The 24,822-nt window shown below is 43.1% G+C and overlaps 1 protein-coding gene across 1 annotated transcript in view; it reads right to left on the reverse strand.

Annotated features, from left to right (window-relative positions):
• Positions 1-24,822, reverse strand: part of TAF2 (TATA-box binding protein associated factor 2) — a 63,454-nt gene that overhangs the window by 11,152 nt on the left and 27,480 nt on the right. Inside the window, exons 13-25 of the mRNA XM_082235494.1 lie at positions 23,407-23,521; positions 22,729-22,838; positions 21,305-21,370; positions 20,472-20,724; positions 17,223-17,363; positions 16,440-16,550; positions 15,991-16,184; positions 13,307-13,446; positions 12,435-12,504; positions 11,001-11,110; positions 5,621-5,850; positions 4,412-4,564; positions 2,829-2,934 (exon numbers count right to left, since the gene is read on the reverse strand). Coding sequence (XP_082091620.1) covers positions 2,829-2,934; positions 4,412-4,564; positions 5,621-5,850; positions 11,001-11,110; positions 12,435-12,504; positions 13,307-13,446; positions 15,991-16,184; positions 16,440-16,550; positions 17,223-17,363; positions 20,472-20,724; positions 21,305-21,370; positions 22,729-22,838; positions 23,407-23,521 — 1,799 coding nt within the window. The remainder of the gene's footprint in view (positions 1-2,828; positions 2,935-4,411; positions 4,565-5,620; positions 5,851-11,000; positions 11,111-12,434; positions 12,505-13,306; positions 13,447-15,990; positions 16,185-16,439; positions 16,551-17,222; positions 17,364-20,471; positions 20,725-21,304; positions 21,371-22,728; positions 22,839-23,406; positions 23,522-24,822) is intronic.

The following is a 24,822-nucleotide window of genomic DNA, read 5'->3' on the forward strand; positions in this document are numbered from 1 at the left end:
GATGAAGAAAGTTGGTTGGGGTGAATTAAACTGTATGCGGAGCTGTGTGTAGCAGGACTGTGAGCTCCGTTCTGGTACTGAGAACAAATTCCTGGGCTGTGCCTTAATCCTGCAAGCTTGTCCCTACCCCATTATCTTACACATGGCTCCAGTTGGTAAGCTTTCGGGTTCTTAAATAAAAAATAAGTAGATTCTGCAAGTCTGGAATATACTCTCGTCTTTAAAGTTTAAAGGAGAGTCAGAATAGGTTCGCTTTCACAGGTAAGAAGTTGCCTTGCAGTGCTCGGTGGTCATCCAGCGCACATGTGAATCCTAAAAATAGCTCCCTTGCCTAATGCAGATTTTATATGCATACTGGCCAGAACTCCAGATACTGAACCGCACCCACTAACATCCCAGCATATTTGACGCAGAACGATCCAGAGTGTGCAGCTGCTGATACAAGGGTCCCTTAAGAAACATCTGTTAACTTCCTGGCACCATTATCCAGAATTTCTTGTTTATAACTTTATACCCCCCATTAGGGTGTATAAGAATAGCACAAAACCAGTATTACGAAATGCTAGGGAAGAGCTATAAATATGGACTTCATGGGCTTGTTTCGTTGCTGGAAACCTCATTTTATTATTATCACATGGAGCAATTAATTGCTTTTTTTAATTATGTAATATTTAAATTAAAACTCCTATGATCCTATCGGCTCATGTTTATTGGATATTTGATTTAAAACCTTAGCACATGGTACTATTATTATTTTTAGGAACACCTAGTGTGTGCAATGCTATACCAAATGTAAAGGGGGGGGGGTGGAACTAGTAATGACCAGTACTGCATGGTGGTGGGTTTTCAAATTATTATTATTATTATTATTATTATTATTATATTATTATTATTAAAAGTATGTTTTCTGAATTTCCCAGATATAATCAGAATCTGTGTTTCAGCCCATTCTCTGAAATGAACTTCGGAACTCACCACCTCAAGATGGGAGTGCGGCCTGGATCAGATGCCAAGTCTCACTTAGCACAGTGTGGACAGTGGGTCACTGGGATTAGCCACCAGAGAACAAATTTCAAATCCTCCCCCCCAGCTACCAAAGAGCAAGTCACATTCCCAGCAAAACCAGCCCCACAGGACCGTTTTGAGGACTGATGAGCTGTATCAGAACATGCCCTCGGTTCTCTGGGATAAGCCAGAAAATAAACCCTGGTAACAGATTCAAAGTACACCATGGGGCAAAGTGCACAGGCAACTTCGCTTAAAAATAAAAAAATGCATTGTTAGGCACATGCTGCCTGGACTCTTGCCACATCTGTTGAGACCACTCTCGTGCTACAAGACAGCAACATCCCCATTTGTATCCATAAGGATAAGAACTGGACATGGAAACCGGCAATACAGCTCCATCAGTAAGGCTTCAAAAAGGACCGCATGGGTTGCCCTGTTACACTACAGTTTAAATATCTGAACACTAACACTCTTTCACAAGACTCACAACTTTAAAACCCTGTCACTTATTTGACATTCCACTTTTGGGGAACAATCTGGGTGCGTTTGGAAATCTCCAGTTTTGGATTTTGGTTCTGATGCATCTCTTAAGAACTTTTAAGATACGGACACCATTCCCTCTCTGCAACCTGGAGATGATCAGAAGCTTCAAGTAAAAATCGCAGAGGCTTGAAAGTTACAATGGTCCACTATGTTATAAGGGCCTGAGGGAAAGCCAGTCAATATGTGGCCACAAAGCATGTTGGTATTAAAGGGTTAAGAAGCTCTAATCAAGACGCTCTAATCACTGAGCAGCTGGAGGTCGTTAGGATTCCAGGAATGTGAGTTTGTATAAATAGTCAACTCACTCGTGTGTTTGCCGCCCCTTTTCCCCCCTTCCTTTTCTTTTGGGGCGTGTTTGCTGAAATGTGTGATTCTTCACCAGGGTTTTTTGTTTTGTGTAAATAAACCTTTTGTTTGAGTTCCAAACCGCTTGCTCCAAGATTCCTTTATTGAAAAGATGCTGACTCTCCAGCCCTTCTTGAGCCGCTGTGCGAAATGCTCTGCTGTAATGGGACATTGTGGCATCGGAAGCGCACTGGACATTTGATAAGCATTAAACTAATTAAAGTTTAATGGGACAAAGCATTGGAGATAAAGGAAGCTCTGTCGATATAGGAAACTGTGTTTAAGACTTCCCAGAATGAAATGTGCTAAGTATTCTTAGCAAAATAAAACAATCATTATTATTATTATTTTTAAAAAAGAACCCAATGGAAACAGTACAAGAGTGTGCTAGAAAACTGGCTTAAGAACAGGAAAAACACTAGTCATAGCTGGAAACTTGTCAAATCTGGAAAGTCATAAGCATCCCAGAGGCCACTTTTGGGTCTTCGTGACAAAAACTTGATTCATTTGCAGATCGTTCAGGTGAGGTGAATAAGGTGACCTTTTGTCACTTGACAAATTAGGAAATGGAATTAGCAAGATACTTGTATTAAAGACACACCTTTGAATCCAAGCAGCGCTGGACATTTAACTCGGGAGACAGCTGTCAAAGCTCTGCTCCTTCCCACATGTTCTAACCTCCCAGAGAGTAGGAATATGAAGCTGGGTTGTATTAGATGAGTGGGTAAGACTGGGAATGCAGCAATTGCAAACACATACAACCCATTCACACCTTCTGCATGAGAAATCAGATCAAATTCTCAGCTTGAACTCAACCAAGGTAGAAGACAGCATGAGCTAAAGGGCAATGGGACTGTTGAGAGCCATACCTAGGAGGAACATGGAGCTTATGAACTGCAAACTATCCAAGCCTTGCCGTGAGTTTAACTGACCTGGCGTTGATGGTCTTTCCAGCATATTCAAATGATGGTAGATAAAGGCTTGGCTGTCATGAACCGTGTCCATATCAATCTCTTCTTCCTCCTGAGAGTTTGAGAACTGTGACAATGGAAAAACAAACAAATATAAGAGTTAGGGAATGCTAAAGGATCTCTCTCTCTATATATATATATCTCGCTTCTGAAGCATGAACCATTTTTACTATAGAAAATAATTTGAAAGAAAATACACATGAATACACCACCACTGTATATTAACAGGCAGATCCTACCCAGGTTGAGGCACCCCTAGTTAGGCAGAATAAAAACCGAAGAGGAGCAGCTTATGGCATTTCTTAAGATGCGATTGCTAAAAAGAACGTAATAGACAGTGGGCAGCCAGGTGTGGGGTACTCATTCACAACTAGCGGGTTCTGGTGGTACCCCATCACTGGGATGCAGAGAGAACTAGATTACAGTGGTGCCTCGCAAGACGAAAAGAATTCGTTCCGCGAGTCTTTTCGTTTGCGATGTTTTTCGTCTTGCGAAGCACGGTCCGTTGCAAGTGCGCCTCTTCAAGCGGCTTTAAAAAAAAAAGCGCAAGACGAAAACGTCTTGCGAAGCAAGCCCATAGGGAAATTCGTCTAGCGAAGCAACGCAAAACCGCAAAACCCTTTCGTCTAGTGAGTTTTTCGTCTTGCGAGGCATTCGTCTTGCGGGGCACCACTGTAGCACCAAATGCCAGGGTTTACTGTATTTTTCACTCAATAAGATGCACCTGACCATAAGACGCACCTAGTTTTTAGAGGAGGAAAACAAGAGGGGAAAAAAATTCTGACTGAAACAGTGGATGTATGATTTTTGTGGTTCATGCTGTGGCCACAGACCTGATATATGATCTGATGGTGAGTTTGGGGTAGCCCAGTGCAAAAATCCTGAGGAGCAATGCGGATCCATGCTTTGTAAGCACGTTTTTGCACCATTGCGGCCCCGCAAAACAGTGGATGTGTGGTTTTTTTGGTGCAGGCTGTGGCCGTGGACATGTTATGTGATCTGATGGTGAATTTGGGGTGACCCAATGCAAAAATCCTGAGGATCCATGTGCTTTTACCTCCCCCCTCCCAGGCAGCTTCCTTTATCGCTAGCGTCCCTTATCTCCCTCCTGATCGCTTGCCAATCAGCTAATCAGCGGCTTCGTTTCAACACCCCCTTCTCTCTTTCTAAGCACGATCTGCTTTTTGCCCCTCGGCAATTCGGCTCCAGGGACCACGCATTCGCTCCATAAGATGCACAGACATTTCCCCTTACTTTTTAGGAGGAAAAAAGTGTGTCTTATGGAGCGAAAAATACGGCACTTTGTTGCTCTGTCCCTTTTGCAAAGCATGTTCCAAAGGTACGGGATTCCTCAACCACAGGGATGGGCTGGAAGTATCAGCAGGTGCTTAAGGGTGGAGCTGACTGGCTACTTCCGCCTTTCTCGCCTTTGTAGGGAGAGTCCCATCACGCCATGGAAGACTTTCAGTCACTGTCTCTCCAAGACACTCTTGGGCCCGAGGAAAGCGCAGCGTAATCTCTCCAACTGCCTATAATTCACTCACTCTTATTTTGAGTTTGACTTTACTGTCTTCATTCTTCTCGAGTATCTGGCCTGGTTCTAGCGGGGACCCAAGAGGCGTGTCGGCCTTCCTCTTCAACCCCTGCTGATGAGGTAGGGGGATAACTGCTGCTTCCTTGGCAAGGTGATCATCGTCCTAAAGAAGCAATTTAAAAAACCTGATTTAAAATCTTTACATCCCCCCCCCCCAAAGACGTTAAAAGCACAGGAACATAAACAGCAATAATCACCGTATTTTCCCGTCTATAAGACGCCCCCATGTATAAGATGCTCCCTATTTTGGGGGACTCAGATTTAAGAAAATGGGGGGGGGGGGGAGAGAGATGGCCCAGAGTATAAGATGCCCCCTAATTTTTGACATTATTTTTTAGGGGGGAAACCTAGTCTTATACACTGAAAAATACGGTATTCTTCTGGGAACCGGAAAAACAAATCATATATTATCCTTCGCCATATCAGCAGCTGGTGTCACTCCTGAGAATACAGCTCTCATTTCTTCTTATCAAATACAGTGAAAAAGGCTGCTGCCCTCCAGACATGCCATATAACCAATATGTTTTGAAACAATGATTTATATTTGTTACAGACCAAGGTTTGGGATATTAGATCCCGGCCTGAGCAAGCGTAAGGGTAGGTGAGATTGGGTGGGAGAATATTTTTAATGCTGCATTGTGAATTAAAAGTAGATAGGTTCAGGCTTGAATACCTTTGCACAATCCAACAAGTAGCATAGCCTTTTTTGAGAGGCGAATTTTTCATCTGCCATACATAAACATGTCAGTTTAAAAGGCTACAGCCCCACTCCTTTGGGACAACCTCCATCACTCAACTCTGAGGCAAAATTCACCCCACAAGCAGACACCACTGAAATCTGTGTCGCTGGCTGAGATTCCCCCCCTCCAAAAAAAATAATATTACATATTGTAGGAGAGACAGGCAAAATTAAACTCTGAGAAATATGAATGAGGAACTGCCTGTGGCTTCATGAATAAGTGGGGATGGGGAGGAGGCATATACTACTTCAAGACAAATTTTCCCAGCAAGTGGAAGCAGATCAGATTTGTAGTACAAGGTCGAGGATAGAAGCATGGGACTAGGCAAGAGACCAAGGACTGAAAACTGGTTGCATTGTGTTACAACTCCACTACTGTGAGTTGTGGGGAGGCTGTGAAAGAATAAGGAAATTGCTTACAGTGCTTTGGAAGCCAACTATTTGACCCAGATTGTTTGGATTGTTAGGCGGTTCCGGACCACTTGCCCCTGCCTCAGGAATGATGGTAGGATTCAGCACAGCTTTCTTTTCTTTTAGGTTAAGGACCAGCCCAAGTTCTGGCAGAGGCAAGCAGGAAGGCCTGCTGAGGCCAAACAGCGTGAAGTACAGGTCGACAGCCCCACAGCGCAGCCTCCAGTCGTGGGATGTACCTATGGAGTAAGGAAAAAAGCAACCATCTTTCCACACTGTCTGTGTGCCTTTTGAAGCAGGTTCTACTGCAAACTGTAGGAAATGAAGCAATTCTTCCTGTACCTGCCGGCTGCTTTGCATCAACAGGAGCACAACCCCTAACAGAGACCGATAGCAGATGCCTCATCACTCCGTAATAATAGCATGCATTCTGCTAGCAATTTTCAATCGCCACCACCATTTCAGCAAAGGCAAATTAAGTGTATCGTCATGCCTTCCAGTGGACCAACCTGGGATTTAAAAACTAGGTCAACTCCCAAATAAAGGGAATTGCATGGAACAGGATGACATAAATCTATATACACGGGCCTACAACAAAATGCAGCGCTTGTTCCAGCACAGTTAGTATCAGGGGAGAAAAGCCTGCTCTGCTGGAGAAGGATAAGCTTAGAAATATTATTAGCAACAACCTACGCCTTGCCAAATTCTATCCTGAGCCAGCTGCTTGTGTTCCATAGTACAAATAGCCATTTATAATTCTGAAGTTGTTAAATCAAGCTGGACCAAGCCACAGTTTCACCACCTGGCTATTCCACAGCTATTCTACAGAAAACGCCGTGAATTAAGTCGACAGTATCTTTTCCCCCTCCTCAGAAGAAGGGTAATGTTTGCCCCCCCCCAAAAAATCCCAAATCATCTTTCTGCAAGAGACAGGCTTTTCTAAAAACACCAGCAGCCAGCACTCATCCTAGGCCATTTTTCCCCCAGTCACCAAGAAAAGAAGATGTTGGACTAAGTGGACCTTTGCTCTGAACCAGTACAGCTCTTCCGAGCTCCTGACGTTCAGCCTATCCAATGCCAAAGCCTTGTCCCAGATGTTCCCTAAGCTCCCCCAAACTCAAAAACATATTGAATGTCACAAGCGTTAGTTAAAAAACAAAAACCCAATGCTAGGGAGTTTGCTGGACTGACACCTCTGTAAGTATTTTTATGCCATAGACACAATAAGCGCAATACGGTACTCTCATTGAAACAAAAAAGCCTAGTTTCTATTGCCTTCTTATTCCATATACAGCATTGTCATTAAGCTTGATGAAAGTTTTAGTTCCTGTACACAGATGACTTTAAAGAGAAACAGTTTTAACAAGTCATAAATGAGTAGAAATCCGAATTATTACACTGGCAACTGAGGACCACACCTCTGGTCCACAACAGCTTATGCCAGGACAACAAATGTATTAATCTTTAAGGTGTCACAAGACAAAATGATGCTTTTCTTGTAGGCAGGCAGTGTTGCAGTGCACACCATCTCTCTCGGCCTGCCAGGAAGTCCACCATCAACATCCAGCCACTGCCACTAAAGACTCACCAGCGAGCCTCTTCTTCACTTCCTTGAGCCTCCAGTCCCAGTCTCTCTGCACCAGCCTGAAATGCAGCTGTGCTCCCAAAGGGAGCACAAACAGTGAGACTAGCAGCAAAGTCCTCAGCTGTCAAGACAGCAAGGCAGGCAGCTGAGGTAGAACTGGGCTGCCCTGGTGCTTACGCTTTCCCTGAATCCAGTTCTACTGTGAGCACAACAACTAAGCCACGCAGGCTGGTTTGCCACACTATCCCCTACGCCACCTCAGGCTGCCCAGAACAACTAACTGGTGTTTTCGTCAGCACGGCAGACAGCCTGCATTTGAACATGCTCATTAGGGCTGGGCGATATCTGGTTTTCAACATTGCAATATATCACTGGCTAAACATCACAATATGCTGATGTGCCATGATGTCTGAAATAATGATGTCTGGGGTTGGACTCGATGGCCCTTGTGGTCTCTTCCAACTCTATGATTCTATGATTCTATAAGGATGGAGCTATATAGAGACTGTATGGGACGCGGGTGGTGCTGTGGGTTAAACCACAGAGCCTAGGACTTGCCAATCAGAAGGTCGGTGGTTCGAATCCCCGCGACAGAGTGAGCTCCCATTGCTCGGTCCCTGCTCCTGCCCACCTAGCAGTTCGAAAGCACATCAAAGTGCAAGTAGATAAATAGGTACCGCTCTGGCGGGAAGGTAAACGGCGTTTCCGTGCGCTGCTCTGGTTGCCAGAAGCGGCTTAGTCATGCTGGCTACATGACCCGGAAGCTGTACGCTGGCTCCCTCGGCCAATAAAGTGAGATGAACGCTGCAACCCCAGAGTCGTCCGCGACTGGACCTAACAGTCAGGGGTCCCTTTACCTTTATGTAGAGACATTGACTGGCTTCACGGTTTTTCATGAATTGTGTTTTTTGCTGGTGCATGTTCTTGTGATTCATTGCCCCCTGCATGAGGCAGGGGAGAGCTGAGCTGGCAAAGTTAACAGGGACTGCAGGACTCAAGATACACAGTGGGCTGGCTTCATGGCTTTCCCCACATTGTGATTTTTACATAGCACGTGCACACACACACACACACATCATGATTTGTGATATAATGCCAGGTCAAAAATTATGAAACCGACATAATGATATCGACTTCTAACTGGTTTTGGAAAATATATTGATATATCACCCAGCCCTAATGCCCATAATGCCAAACAAAGGCAATCATATTCTCTCTCTCTCTCTCTCTCTCTCTCACACACACACACACACATTTGAGCTGTTTTAGAACAAATGATGTGGGGTTTTTTAAGATCTGTTAGGATATATATTTGTTTTCTCTGTCATAACTGGCTTGCGTTTTTAAAGGGTAATTAACACAGAAGGACTATAACCCCCAAACGGCCTATAAATAATTTCCTAAATGAAATAAACAAAATAAAATCTCCAGTTGGTAATCAGTTTGCGAGCTTCAATGAAAACCACAAACAATGGTGCTGAGTCTTAACTCACAGATAAACGGAAGGTCGCACAATTTGCCAGTGAACAGCAGCTGCACCCCACAAGCTGATCTGTTTACTGTATGAGTAGCTAAAATGGACAGATTCTGGTCATCTGAAAGCACGTGACTCCAGTAAGTTTACAGAGTAGGCGATTTCCAGAAAGGAAAAAGATGTTAAGTAGCAAACAAAGCAAAAGGCACATGTCTCAAGGAAAACTGAGCAAATAGGAAAATTACAAGACAAGATTCCCATGGATACAACTGTCACGAGGGCCCACAGCATATGATACTCAGGGTTGCCTACGGAGATGCAGACCCCTTTGCCCTGATAAGACTTTTCGGAATAGCTGGGAAAACACAATGAAACAAAAGCCCAGCTGTTCATGTCATCCAAACTTGAACAAGTCTCACAGGAGATAAGAAACTAGGGATTTCCCACCCCACCCCCACCCCCACTTTATTTCACAAATTATGTCATCACTAAATATACATTGGTTTTTACAGCACCTGGAAAATAACAAAATGTTACTAAAGGGTTAAGTTGTTCATTTGCAAAGGCAGTTTTCTATCTGAAGAAGTGTGCATGCACACAAAAGCTTACACCCAGAACAAACTTAGTTGGTCTCTAAGGTGCTACTGGACAATTTATTTATTTATTTCGACTGCGTCAGACCAACACGGCTGCCTACCTGAATCTAGAAACTAGCACTGTTATCTTAACTTAAAAACTGATCAGTGAAAATCTGAGCTGCTATTGAAACAAATATTAATTTAAAAAATAAATAAATTCAAACTTAAGTATAGTTGAATATCATCTCTCATTTGAAAAAGGTTTGGAATTCTCTAGCTTTAGTTTTCTAGAGTCTGGCATTTCACTCTTTCTCTCCAAAAAGCAACAAAAACATTTGTCCTCCTTTATGGGCTTATAGGCATCAGCAAGTTTCAAATCATTAAACCTGAATGGGTGGTTTACTCTAACGAATATTCTTACTGGCACACTGAGATTTTGTAATTGCTCTTTACAGAAAGTAAATTTTGAGTAAAGCGTTCACATGATTTGCACAGAGATTTATGCCGTTAACACTCCCCCCCCAATAAATAAATAGAGAAGGGAACATATCTCCTATTATGACTCCTTTTGTTACCACAAAGTCAATGAGTTAAAGACTAGCTTTGTACACTCAATTCTCTCGAGGAAAAGAAAAGGGAACATGAACTCCCCGGTGGGTAGATGTAAACTGTTTACTTCCTGAGTATGACATCTGGTTAAATCTTTCCAAAAAATTAAGTAAGGCGGATCCCATTCCCCCCCAGGTTGCTTCAGCCCCTTGTGGAGCTGAAAGCTTCCAGGCTCTAAAAATAATGATGCATAGAGAGCAAGCACACAGCCATTAATGTCCCCTAGAAGAATACAAATAAAAGTTTGTATGCAAGCACTGTAAGCAACATGCCAGATTTTGAAGACAGTGCTGGATAAGGCTGATCTGCTAAACGAAAACAGATTAATAGCAATTGGATGTTGATTCTTGGGTCACTTCCCCAGCCCCCCCACGAAGGAATAAGCATTGGGTTGGGAACGTGTAGAACCTATAGGAAAAGGCACATGAATATTCTGCTCAATGACTTTCCCCTGCAAAATTCACACAGATTTAAAGAACTAACAAACGTAAGGTTTATCTGTATGGCCCAATTCAGACATAACAATGAATCACAGTTTGTTATAAGCAGGAGCACTGGTACTGGACATCAGCTACACAAGACAAACTAGCAACCAGGTACTAGGGCAGGTGAGTTTGGGGAAGCTCCTGTTAATGTATCATAGCTGTCAACTTTTCTTGCGAGAAATCCTATTCGGAATAAGGGAATTTCCCTTTAAAAAAGGGAAAAGTTGACAGTTATGAATGTATACAGCATTAGGGTTGATCTAGTCCTGACCAAAACGCAAGCCTGGATGTTAGGGAAACGCTTCAATAAAATGCAAAATACAAAGAATTTCAATTTGCGTGCCTTAATCTGCAATCCAGTGCAATATGTCTTGAAGGCATGCAGGATATAGCAACCACGATCGAAACTACATAGGTTTGGCTTTGGGTAGCGTCTGGATGGAAAACTGCTTGGGAATCATGTATGCTGCCTTGAGAACTATGTAAGAAAGGCAGGGCATAAATGAAGAATAAATCAAATAACCCAGTCTCTAACCAGGGTGACTTATTTTCAAGCAAACATGCATACAGCCAGGCTGATTTGTGTTATTAATTTTTTTAAAAAATGAGTAGCAAGAATAATAATAAATAAATTATAATAGTAATAATCATATTTAACCTGAATTCATAAGTTTCCAGAGCTGATCCACCAGCGCTTCATTGCACAAAGGAGATTCCATGTTCTTGGTAAATGGAGGGTTCTTTGTCAACATGTTCAATATCTTATGTCTAAAAAAAAGGACAACAGTCAGCTCCTAATCCATATACAATCTGGCCTCCCAGTTATTAGGCTCTGCGTCTTTGCCAATCTTTTTTTGGCTCCATAGTTATACATCAGGATTACAAGGGTTGAACGTAAACTCAAAACATGTCCCCTGGTGCTCGCCTCATCGCAGGAAATCAAGATCAATGACCTTACACAGGATTCTAAAAATGTATCAAACAGCCATTTTTGTGAAAAGGCCTGGGGGCAGTAACAGTCAGTGGAAAAGAAACCGAGAGGGGGGAAACCTGAAAAGAGGCAGCAGTGTTCAAAGTTGTCACTATCTAGGTCACCAGGGGTACTGACTTGTACTGGCAAAGTCTAACTTAAAGCAAACAGGCAAAAAGTTCAACTACAAATGTATCATTTATAATCTTTGTCCCTCAGCTACCAATTTATATTTTCTTTGGTATCTAAACATAACGAAGCCTGGCTCTACTTTAGATACACTGAGCCCCAGTGTGGATTTTGATTTTATTTTTAAAGAAAGATGTAAAGAAAGATCCTGCATCTATGGCCAAGAATTGAAAAGTACAGTGGTACCTCGGGTTACAGACGCTTCAGGTTACATTTGCTTCAGGTTACAGACTCCACGAACCCAGAAATAGTACCTCAGGTTAAGAACTTTGCTTCAGGATGAGAACAGAAATCGTGCTCCGGCAGCAGGGGGCCCCATTAGCTAAAGTAGTGCTTCAGGTTAAGAACAGTTTCAGGTTAAGAACAGACCTCCGGAACATATTAAGTACTTAACCCAAGGTACCACTGTAGATGCAAGGCCTTCATAAAGAAGTATGAACGACTGCAAGGAAAAGCACAAGACCTTCCCCTTGACCTCTAAGGGCTTTGCCATGAATAGTTCTCATCTCTTAAGGAAGTGGGAGAGTGCTGCCCTCTTGCTTAATAGCCACAGATTACCCTCTGCTCCAGAATGCAACCAGTCTCTTGATTCAGGCAGAAACAAAGTACTGATATTCTGGTGGGAAGGATCGCCATGCTAACCTGTAGCCACTGAGATGTTGTTCCACCACAACTCTCATCAGTGACAGCCAACAAAGCCAATGCTCAGAGATGGTGCAACTCAACTGAAGTGTCGCAAGTGCCTCGTATATTTCCACCATCTGAAGCTGAGGGTCAACTGTTACCTGAAAACCCCATGCATGCTTCTCAGAAGAAAAGCAACATAGCAATAGGCGATTTTAAATCCTTCCCACTAGAATATACAGCACAAGATGGTTTGAAATCTATAACCTAAATGAAACACCTTTCAAGCTGCCAGCAAGGAAGACTAACCTGACATAAGGCACAGGGTCATTCTGGACCATATTGAGCAGCCACTGTAGTTCCTCGTAGCTTCTGTCAACTACGAAGACAAAATGAATCTCTTTTTGAGTAAGATGTTGGAACTGCACCAACTAGAAGTCAGAAGTTATTAGAAAAAATATCGACAAAAATACATAAAAGCCTTTAAGAAATAGAATGGAACTGATGCATTATAATGTGTCACTGTTATAATTTTGGGAGGGTGGGTAGGATGGATGGACTCTACAAATCTTGCTCTTTGTGACACACGAATTCCCATTTTCTCTCAATTCTTCTCTCTTGTATTTGGATGCAGTTGCTTAAACTTCTGGAATTTAACTGTGAAACCTGTTTGGTTTTTTTTTCATTTTGGGTGCCACACTGTGGGAGTCCACCCTGTGTATAACAGCTCATTTGGGATTCTGACTATTCCCTCCTAGCAAAGTGCATTTATTCTATATATACTCCCAACACTTTGCCTGTACATCTGAGCACAAAACATTTCTCATTGCAAATCAATTGCCTACACACAAAACCCTCCTGCTACAAGATGGCATCATACTCAAGAAACTGAGCAATCAAACAAATTTTGCTCAATCCAGACAGCGATGAGGTTGCCTCGTTTCCCAGCTCATACTACATTTGTTTTCAAACTAAATTTCATGGCGGTCTTCCATGGAAGCTCATCTGATTCCTCAATGAGAAGACCAGTAATGGCAAACAAGTTTCCTTGAAAAAGAGCTCACAAAGCACTACTTGTCTGTCCTAAAGATTCAGAGCTTAGCGAAGTGGCCATGGTCTAGGGTGCACAGGTCTAGATATTAAAGGCCAAATAATTGTTCAGCGCAACAACTTTTCTTTACCTTTTGTATAATCAACCACTGCCTCCAGAGCTGCTATTCGGATATCCACAAAGTGCCCGTATTCCGCATAGGACTTAAAGACAGCAGGATCACTTGGGACGTGCCCGTTCTTCTGTAGTATGCGAATGGCATTCAAGCAACTAGGCACATAGAGAAGGGGGAAGGAAGAAAAAATCTGTTATAAAACCTGCATTCCCAGTCACTGGAAACAGAAACTTACTTTAGCATTATCACAGCAAGATGTTGATGAATTTCACAAACTCTGAATTACACCAAATTCATGTGAATTCTTTTTTTTTTTAAGGTGCCTATTAATTTTTTTACGAAACAGCAACACCAATAAAATTCTTGACTTCCGAAGAGTTCTAAAGAAACCTGAGCTGAAAGGAGAGTCCTAAAGAAACCATTTTCTTTCTTCTGTTGGATATTTCACCCAACACAACATACACTAGTAGAGAATTTCAAACTCGTAAGAGCAGGGGTAGGGAACCTTTTCCAGCACAAGGGCCACATTCCCTTCTCGGCAATGTTCTAGGGGCCATGTGTGCCAGTGATGGGTGAGGGCAGAAGCAAAAGAGAGCGGAGTAAGAAATGTAAATGTTAAATGTAAAGGGACCCCTGACCATTAGGTCCAGTCGTGACTCTGGGGTTGTGGCGCTCATCTCGCTTTATTGGCCGAGGGAGCCGGCGTACAGCCTCCGGGTCATGTGGCCAGCATGACTAAGCCTCTTCTGGCGAACCAGAGCAGCACACGGAAATGCCGTTTACCTTCCCACCAGAGCGGTACCTATTTATCTACTTGCACTTTGAGGTGCTTTCAAACTGCTTGGTTGGCAGGAGCAGGGACCGAACAGGAGCTCACCCCCGTCGCGGGGATTTGAACCACCAATCTTCTGACCAGCAAGTCCTAGGCTCTGTGGTTTAACCCACAGCGCCACCCACGTCCCTAATATAAATGTTACCTTTGCACAATAATTTGTTTCTGCGCACACCCCTCTACCCGGGCAAACAAAAGGCATTTTATTAGAGTCGGAGGGAGGATTTCAACATCATGTTCTTCTGATAGTTCCGTCACGCAAGCATTTCTGCTTGCAGACGGAATGATCCTCCTTCTCTTCTCCCTGCATGCTGTTCTGAGGATTCAGAGGGGATTTGGGGGAGTCATGGCAGGGGAAGGCCCGCTGGACTAGCAGGAGCCCTTGCACTAGCTTCTACGAATGCAATGGGTTCAAAAGTGAATCTGGCCCAGAGGGCACACTTCAGACAGACAAAAACGTTTAAGGGACTGTTTGTAAACACTGGCTACAGGTAATGAATCATACGTCTATGGTGTTACAGCAAACCTAACACACCTCACTGTATCATATCTGAATGATACAAGACTGTCTCGGCTTGCTTATTTGTTGTTGCTGGCATCCTTCTGTAATGAGAGACAATGGAGTGTGCCGTCGGGGGTAAAGTCAAACCGCTGTGTTAGCGGCACCGAAGTGGCGTCCCTGAGGAGCAAGCCTGGTCAGTGTGTATGGAAGTCCTGAGCTGCTCAGACGACAGGACCTCCCTCTTGGCCTTGCTGATACTTCTCCTAGATGAGCTACCTTCCCAAGTTGATGAGCCCCATCTGCATTTTCTTTATAAAAGCCCAATAAGAAGTTATACAATAAAGGAGGGTACAGAGCAAGGCTGGTGAGTGGCATGGATTGGGTGAGAATCCCGAGGGCCAAGTAGAGAGGCCCAAAGGGACATATTTTGTCTCCAGGCCTGAGTTCCTCCACTCCTGCAGAAGACACCAAGATTAGCAGGTAAGTAAGAGGATGCGGGTGGTGCTGTGGGTTAAACCACAGAGCCTAGGACTTGCTGATCAGAATGTCAGCGGTTCGAATCCCTGCCACGGGGTGAGCTCCCGTTGCTCGGTCCCTGCTCCTGCCAACCTAGCAGTTCGAAAGCACATCAAAGTGCAAGTAGATAAATAGGTACTGCTCCGGAGGGAAGGTAAACAGCATTTCCGTGCAGTGCTCTGGTTCACCAGAAGCAGCTTCACCCGGAAGCTCCCTTGGCCAATAAAGCGAGATGAGTGCCGCAACCCCAGAGATGGCCATGGCAGGACCTAATGGTCAAGGGTTCCTTTACCTTTTAAGAGGACAGTCCAGATACGTTATCAGAAAAAATCTAGTCCCTTGCAGCATCCTTCCCAAGTGTATGGCTCCTTGTTTAGGATTCCCCTACTGCTGACCAGCATCAACCCTCTCTGGAGAGCTGTGCACATGAAGAGGCTGAACATGTGCATTGTCTTGAACATAGACATGTGATACGCAAAACACACTTAACTCAGTGTTATGCCATCATAAACAGTAGATTTTATCTTCCCTTTGTTGCATAAGATCAAAAGAAAAGGAGAAAGCTGTGGTTTCAAGTCCTACAAACATTCTGTTTTTAGAAGAGTATTTTCTCTTAAAGCCTTTGCACAATTTACAAAAGGACTTTCTCGGCACCCGTTAAATCTCCCCACTCTCTTTCTCGTGTTTATTGAACACAGTGAGAATATTATGAACAGCTACATTGTGCAAGAACAGTACGAGTGCATCAGGATCAACAGCAAAGTAGGAAGAAGCGAAAAAAAGATGGGAGTGTACTGTGCTTTTAGATTTGTATTTGCAGGGATTAAATACATTTTTTAAAAAACATACCTGACCGTAATGGTGTGCCTATAGCTGGGAAGTAGCTTTTCCATGTTTAAGAACCTGGTAATTTCCTCAAGAATGAGGCGAACATCAGGATTTAAGTTATCAAGCGTCCGGGCTTCATTGTTCACACTGACGGCAGGAGTTACAGAGTTTGCTAGCGCATCTATCAGCTCTGCACGGTAATAGTTGTCTGAGAACTAAAGCCAAAGACCAAAATACGAGATAACAATCATTACCAAAAAATAAATAAAATTGAGAAGAAGAGCACTGCTCTTTTAGACAAATTCAAGTCTAAAAATGAATGGAAGAGGGTAAAAGTATTCCACGTCACAACATTTAGCTGCAGGTCCTGTTCCTATTACAAGCCATTTTGCCTTAAAGTAGTTCTCTGCACATCAAAAGGGCAGGATCATGGATAGAAAACTGCAATGCTCTGAGACAACTTTTTTTACCTTGTTTTTTCTATTGTCGTTGTACTTGATTAGATCTAAAATGAACGTCAAAACCTCTTTGGGACATAGATTATGGACATCTCTCAGCAAGGCCATTGCGACAGGCATCGTCTGCAAAAAAAGGGACCAAGATTAAACAAGCAACTGCTTTCGTTTAAATATTAAATGAGAATCGACAGCTTTTGCTTTGCCATATGATGTTCTGCAGTCTACCAGTCCGTATTTCCTCCACCCCATAATTCAGGAGGTAGAAACATGAAAATCAACATAAGAACATGCTAGCTAGCTGTTAATAAAACCCAGTTCGTGAAGTCATTTGGGCAGGTGGTCATCACGATAGGTTACAGCAATGAACTCCCTTAACTTGTGTGCTATTGTAAAGGTGGGATTCCTTTTGTCAGTCCCAAACCTCTCTCTGCCTCATTTCATTAAATGGCCTTCAGCTCTAATAATTTCACAAATAGAATGGATATTGCCTTCTATTCAATATTCTGCACGCATAATTTTATAAGTCTCCCCGCCCCCAATTTCTCCCCTCCTGATTTCTTTAGCTTCTCTTCGTAGGGAAAATACTTCTGTACTTTTTTCCCTTTCATTTTTTTGAGGCGGATGGGACTTAGGACATCTATCTCCAAAAGAGTGCTGCCACTCTTCAAGCGAATACATCCGATACCTACGACTATTTCTCTTTTGCATCCACCACTGTAGACCAGCCTTGAACAAGCTGTAAGAGAAGCTGCTACGTTTAGAAAAAGCTAAATTAGACAGCAAGTGGCCTTTTACCTTCTGCAGAAAGTAGCTCTGGTAGTTCATGAAGTTATTGGTTTTCACAATGTTTGGGCAACTTTTGCAACAGAACATCCGGGTGAAGAGCGACTTCATAGCTGGTGGTCCTGTCCACGTGCTCACCATGAAATTTGCAATCTACATAATTAGGGAGCAAGAGAGAAGCTACATTATTAGCAAGACTGCAAGGTTTGATCTGTTGCCCTCTCCCAAACCCCGACTCCTCTCTTTCTTTCTTTCTTTCTTTCTTTCTTACTTTCATTTCCAAAGGACTGAGGAGAAGAGAAAGCTGTAGTGAGTGAACAAGATCCGTAACTCTTTAACAGACAGAAACTTTAAATCAGCATTCCACCCCCCCCCAAAAAAAAAAACCTTTCCTAACTCTGAGTTGCCTCTTAAGGTGCTTTTGTGGAATCACTGCATTGCAGAAGATACTGAAACCTATCTTAGGACCTGGATCCCCAATGTGGTGCCCATGGGCACCACAATGCCCTCAGACAACCCCATAATACCTACCTAGCTCCCCTGACCCTTGTCTTTTTTTAAAAAAATGAACGGGTTTGACGGAGGGCGATTGGGTAGGTGGGGGAGTTATCTAGGGTTTTTTTGGGGGGGCTGCTTTTTCTCCGATGTTTTGGGACATATGCAGGTATTTTGTCTATTTTTGTGTTTGGGGTGGGGGAATGGTTTTGAGCAAGACTTTTATTCTTATTCATGAGACTTTCTTAGATTTCTCAATGGACTCTTAGGCCCAAAAGGGTTGGGAATCCCTGTCCCAGGACATGCAATGGTGTGTAGGGTAAAAGCCATGTTTCTGTGCCCTAAAATACAACTGATACCATCATACAGCTGGGGAGAGCAAGGAAAGGTTTCCAGCAGTGAGTAACAGCTGTCAGGCAGCTTCTTAGCCATTATCATTCTGGTTAATTCAGGAATGCTGATGAGCTCGCAAGGAATCCCGTGGTTCGAACACAGTTTGAAAACCAAAATATACTACCTAAAACCAGACAGTCTCTCATCACCACCGCTTCTATAAATTGGAACTATAGTATATGGAAATGGTTTTTACAGGTCATCTGCAACTAATTATCTTCCCACCATCGCGATCTGGTTTTAATTGTTTTCCTCCCATTTACATTTCAGACAGTCTCCCCCACCCCAGTTACTAAAGCCACATATTCATTCAGTCTCTGCGGAAGACAGTCATGGAAGTGGCCTGAGCACTACCAGTTATCTCAATTTACCATGCCAATAACCTCAATGCAGATTTCAAACATGCCTTAGCCGCCCTGGGAGTACGAGACCACCCGAAGAGAAACAGACAATTCTGAACCTTGTCTAGCTTTTAAGATACGGTTGGACAGCTGAAATCAAGTTAACAATCAATATAACAGGGGAAAGTTTGCCCAGCTTCCCCAGTGCAAAAGCCTATTTTGCTCTAGCTAGCTTTCTCATCAGTTTTTGATACAATGAACCATGGTATCCTCCTGGACCGTCTATAGGAGATGGGTTTCAAGGGTTCTATAGGGGTTACGTCTAATCTCCGGGGATGGTTCCAGAAAGTAGCGTTGGAGCACTGCTTCTCAGTCCCCTTTGAGCTACAAAATGCCACAGAGCACTATACTGTCTCCAATGCATTTAACATCTACACAAAACCATTAGGAGCGGTCATTCAGGGGATATTGAGCAAGGTTTCATCAGCATGCTAATGATACCCAGTTCTATTTCTCTACAAGATCTGACTTGGGAATGGCTGAGAAGACCCTGGATGCAGTAGTAAGCTGGATGAAGACTAATGAATTGAGTATGAATCCTGGCAAGATGGAGGCTCTGTGAGACAGTGGATCTGACAACTAAGGAGGTCAGCAGATTGTTAAGCTTGAAGTGAAAATTTCACCACTCCCCTAGATTTCTAAGGCGCCAGAAGAGCTTCAAAGAAAAACCTAACATACACTTTGGCTGTCTTTTAAAATGTTAGAACAGCAAACTTCCTTTAGGCCTGAGGATTAATGCAAAAATAAAACTGTTGGTTCAAATGTCTCGGCTCTTCTTCAGCAATTGTTATGAAACGTTTTTCTAGTTTCCTTTTACAGACAAAAACCTATGTTGCTTTGTTTTGACATCAGTCACTTAAAAGCACTTGATAAATATTTCCATAAGGCTGGACGCCAGACCAGTTTAGGAAACGTGGTGAAGTTTTAACCCTTACTCAACTGTGTGAAAATATGTAAAAGAGACTGATATTTGGCAAAACCACTTAAAACTAGAAAAGACACATTCACCAAACTTCATAGAAATTGCACCCATTTAGCCTGCCGCCGCCCACCCACCTTGACAGTGAACATCAAGCTATATAGGGCTGAAACCTGAAACATCTGCCACTCTATTCAATATGGCAGATCAAGGCAGGGGAACCACTGTGGGGTCACACAGTTTCACAAACATGGGGAAGGAATTGCTACACAGGTAAATAAATATAGGAACTCAAGCCCATGGGAGGAGCTAGAGCTTTTTTTGGATAAGGTAAGTCCTCTTTGCTATAGAGTTTTCAAGTAACCAGGGGTGGAAAACTGTACATGCATTTTTCTCCTATTCTTCAAGTTTAGATTCTCTGCGAGCTGCCCAATTTACATGTTGCAAATGCTGCTGTGCAGATTTCCAGCAATGACAAACCTAGACAGCATCCAGACAGCATCTTAAAAAGCAGAGACATCACCTTGCCGACAAAGGTCCGTATAGTTAAAGCTATGGTTTTCCCAGTAGTGATGTATGGAAGTGAGAGCTGGACCATAAAGAAGGCTGATCGCCGAAGAATTGATGCTTTTGAATTCTGGTGCTGGAGGAGACTCTTGAGAGTCCCATGGACTGCAAGAAGATCAAACCTATCCATTCTGAAGGAAATCAGCCCTGAGTGCTCACTGGAAGGACAGATCATGAAGATGAGGCTTTGGCCACCTCATGAGAAGAGAAGACTCCCTGGAAAAGAACCTGATGTTGGGAAAGATTGAGGGCACAAGGAGAAGGGGATGACAGAGGATGAAATGGCTGGACAGTGTTCTCGAAGCTACCAGCATGAGTTTGACCAAACTGCAGGAGGCAGTGGAAGACAGGAGTGCCTGGCGTGCTCTGGTCCATGGGGTCACGACGAGTCGGACATGACTAAACAACAACAACACATTTCCAGAACCTTTGATTGCATCTGTCCAAATTATCTCATGAAGTTTGTCTAGCATGGCCCATTCCTACCTTTGCAAGGCAGAAGCATGCCATTATCCTCACTCGGTAGAAGCACTGCTCTTGTTCAAGTATATCAGTCAGCGCAAGTCGTGAAGCTGGAGTAGGGAACTTCTGGAGGGCCAAAATGGATTCTTCCTGTGCAACCACATCTCTCTCGTATCGGAGCTGGTACTGCCACATGAAGTCAGCCTGTTCGAATTCTACCTTCCTCAGTACAGACATATCCGGGTCTATTCTGATCCAGAGTAAGGGAGAATCAGCACTGAAAGAGAGGACCAGATTTTGTACCAGCACTTAAAATACAGCAAATGTGTGCAGACATTTTAACATGGGACTGCTAAAACATGGCACCTTAAAAAGAAACTGGGCTCTTGTTTACTTCTTTTTGCACAAAATCAACAGTTCTCGGTTAATACTGTCTGAACAATCATGCAGCTGCTGACAAACTGATAATATCAATCTGAACAAGCTTGATGACAGCTTTGCACTTCATAAATTTCTCAGTGGAAGGGGCTTCAGCGTAGAAACAATGAACAACAGGCATCTCTGCAATTAAATCTTTCCCTGATTTCCTTGCCTCCACTTCCAATTGCTGCACTTCAAGAACTTTCCCTACTTTCCCCTGCATGTTCAGCACTGTAATAAAGAGACTGTGGCTCATATGGACAGTGTAGGAAGAAAGGCAGCATCTCCTAACAGAGCAGATATGTGAAACTAAGCTTCTGCATTCACAGTGCTGCTATTGGGACTGGGGCCAGTATGATTCTGTGTGGCTGGGACAATCCTATATAAGAGCTTCAGGGAAAGCAACAGCCACACGTTACTTTTCAAAATTAACTTACTCCATGGCAGAAAGATCCATGTCAACTTCCTCCCCATTCATCAGAGGAATCTTTTTCTTCTTATTTCTGCATTTCAAAAAAGAAGAAGGTGCCTATTAAAATAATTTTCTCTTTTTCTTATTCTGCAAAAAGGTATTAAATGATGTTTAAATACAAGCAAGTTAACAAGGCCACAAAGTAAATCCTCGATGATGATATTATGAATATCTTCATTTAATCATATGAACTGTCCCCAAATATTTTGCCCATCCCCATTTCAGAGGGTTATCCTTTTCCTAAGCTTCATACTTTCTACGCCCTGGAGACAGAAGTCATAATAAAGCATCATGAAAACCCCTTTATTTGGGAGGGGGAATAATACTTACCTGTTTATATTGTTCAATCACCAAGGGAAATCTATCACTAGAGTGGTTGAACAATAGCAGAATGGTGGATTATTACAACACACCTTTATCCCAGAAGTAAGGATTCAAGGTCATATTAGTGACTAAGGGTTGTATCCAACTCTGTTGCTTGGATCACAAAGCAGATTTCCACTCGCACACTGAAGCTTCCCCTCCTCTCCTCCACAGACCCCTGCATATCCTGCAAATCTGCTCCGGAGAGTTTGGGAGGGGGGTTGCTCTGGAGCAGCCTTTGGGGGTACACAGGCAAAGGAAGGAAGTCCCATGCTGCACTGGATACAACCGTCAGATCTTCTTACAAATATGATTCCTGCATTAAAACAGTGGCCACAACAACACCAATCACCCCCAACCTGTCGGCGCAATTTTAGAAGCCACGATCCACATGGGAAGGAACCCACACAGCATTACCTATTTCTGGAGAATGAAACTGGCACTGGGAGGAGCCAGAGGGTGGGACCCCCCCCCGGTGGCTTGTAAGTTGTACAAGTGACAATAAAGTATTTCAATTCAATTTGGGCAGGTGTAGCACAGTAGCGGGACAGGGTGGCGCTGTGGGTTAAACCACAGAGCCTAGGACTTGCCAATCAGAAGGTTTGCGGTTCGAATCCCTGTGATGGGGTGACCTCCCGTTGCTCGGTCCCTGCTCCTGCCAACCTAGCAGTTCAAAAGCACGTCAAAGTGCAAGTAGATAAGTAGGTAAACGGCGGGAAGGTAAACAGAGTTTCCGTGCGCTGCTCTGGTTTGCCAGAAGCGGCTTAGTCATGCTGGCCACATGACCCGGAAGCTGTACGCTGGCTCCCTCGGCCAATGAAGCGAGATGAGAGCCGCAACCCCAGAGTCAGCCACGACTGGACCTAATGGTCAGGGGTCCCTTTACCTTTACCTAGCACAGTAGCAGCTACCATACTGCTGACGTTAACAAGAGGAATAAGCCAGAGAATATGAAAAATAAGAAAACAGTAGTTATTTCAGGTGTATGTTTCACAAGGGAAGCCTACAAATAGTCTAAAAACCTACCGTCTGCTTTTCGAGTGGCAAGGTATGTCGTGTTTAAGGCTGTTTTCTTCTATCTGAAGCGTGTGGTTGAAAGATCCATCCAGCTCTTGCACCGTCACTTTCAAAGGGCCCTTAGAGGGAAAATGTATTGTATTACCAGAACAAGTGTTTAAAATGGCTGACAGCAGCAATGATTTAACCTGAAGGAACATCTCCACTCCCATCGTTCAGCCCAGTCACTGTGGTCCAGCCTCTACAATTCTATGATTCTATGAAAGTAGGTTTTTAGATCTCAAAGAGTATGTTTGCCATCTCATTTTAAAATGTATTTCTGTAGTGAACAATAGGAAACGACGAAGTCAGGAGTTCACTGAATATTGTGTCTAAATGCTAGTTGATTCAAAGTTTACTTTAGATGAACACTCATTAGTAAGTTAAAAGCATCACTATAATTTATATTGATTCAAAATAATCTAATAATAAACACGATGCCCAGCTACAGAAATTACATGCAAATTTCTGTATCCAAAGTAACCAGAGGCAACTATCTTTCTACCAGATATGGTTCAGAGCTCCAAGCAAGTTGCCCACTAAAGGTTGACAGTATAAATAAATAAATATGTACAGTAAAATGTAAAAGTCACAGAAAATATGTAGCAATTTTGACAAATTTCAGGAAAAAGAGAAAAACAAACTCACCACATATTTCTGTGTCCCAGGAGATGTATAGTCTTGCTTTATTTCTAACTCTAATACATTTCGTTTTCTATTAAATGCAAAGCTGCCATAAAACTTTACCACACCACTCTGATCTCTGTGAGACTGAATAGGATAATAACAGATAGGTTTACAAATATGCAAAAACTAAATTCCTCAAATTTACAGAACTGCAACAGCACATCCAAAACAACCACAACTGTCTTGCTTCAATCAGGCTTGTGACGGAAATTCTGATGGACTGTGTCCATAATTTGCAATTTGATGTATAACATAAATGCAGATTTTGAAAATACTGCACAATTCCTTCAATTCCGACCCTAATGGAGATCATTCAACTTCTGAGCTTTCCCTCCCTTTATGCATTTCGAAGCTCATAGCTTGCTGCTCTTGCATGAAAGCTGAGATTAAGTCTCACGACTTGGTCATATTGGGAGCTGCGCATATGGGAATGCTGAATTCCACCCCGTGTCACATACGATACACAGCGGGATCCATTCTGTCAGGTGAGTCATCACAAATTAGGGATGGGAAAGCATGTGTGGAACTGGTCCTTAGTATCCTCCTCCAGACTTTCACTACAGCCCTAATCTGTGTGTTCAAAATAACACATAGAAGCCAGGGAAAGGAAGTGGATGTGTGCGTGCCTGCTCCACTCCAACTTTCCCACACTGAGCAGAAAGTTGTGAAAGGGACTCATTTCATAAAATGTATGAATTGCTTGACTGGTTAAGCACATTTGGCTGAACGCACAAGGTTCCCTGCAACCAGGAACCCTGTATTATCAGAGTAAAGGCTTGTAGCACAATCTACACACAAAAAATGCTTACAAGCCCCTTTCAAAACTACGTGCTGAACATGAGAGCGTGTCTGCTCTCTCCCTTCCCCACCTGAACCCCTGACACATTCTTGTATTTTGAAGAAATTCCATGGCGTTTTCATTAATTAGGGTTTTATGTCTCTCACCAGGACTTTTATTTAAAGCATTTGGTCTAACACAAAAAGAAGAGGGCATTTTAGTAGCAAAAGAGAGGTTTTGTGAAAGTCAAATAATGAACGTTTGGAAGCAAAAGCTTTGCTTTGATTAGCAAAGCCTTCAGTGTATCCTAACTCCTAAAAGGGAATGATGAATCCATACTACTGAACTGCTTATTTGTGTCTGCGTATTTACTACAAAAGACTCCCTTTTCCAGGGTGCCTCTGTCCACCATACAGGACTTTGTGGAAACTTGGAAACTGACTTCAGGATGCACAATTCTCCTTGTGAAAAAAATCTACTACCACATATAAAGTATGTGAGAATGAAATCCACAGTTCTGAATGAGCCCCTATAGAAATACCAGACACTGATTGCATTTGTTTCTGTGAACTTCACTCCGTATAACTCTATTTTGCCTT

This window comes from Podarcis vaucheri, assembly GCF_965113315.1.
Source record: "Podarcis vaucheri genome assembly, chromosome: 8".
Classification (NCBI taxonomy): Eukaryota; Metazoa; Chordata; class Lepidosauria; order Squamata; family Lacertidae; genus Podarcis; species Podarcis vaucheri.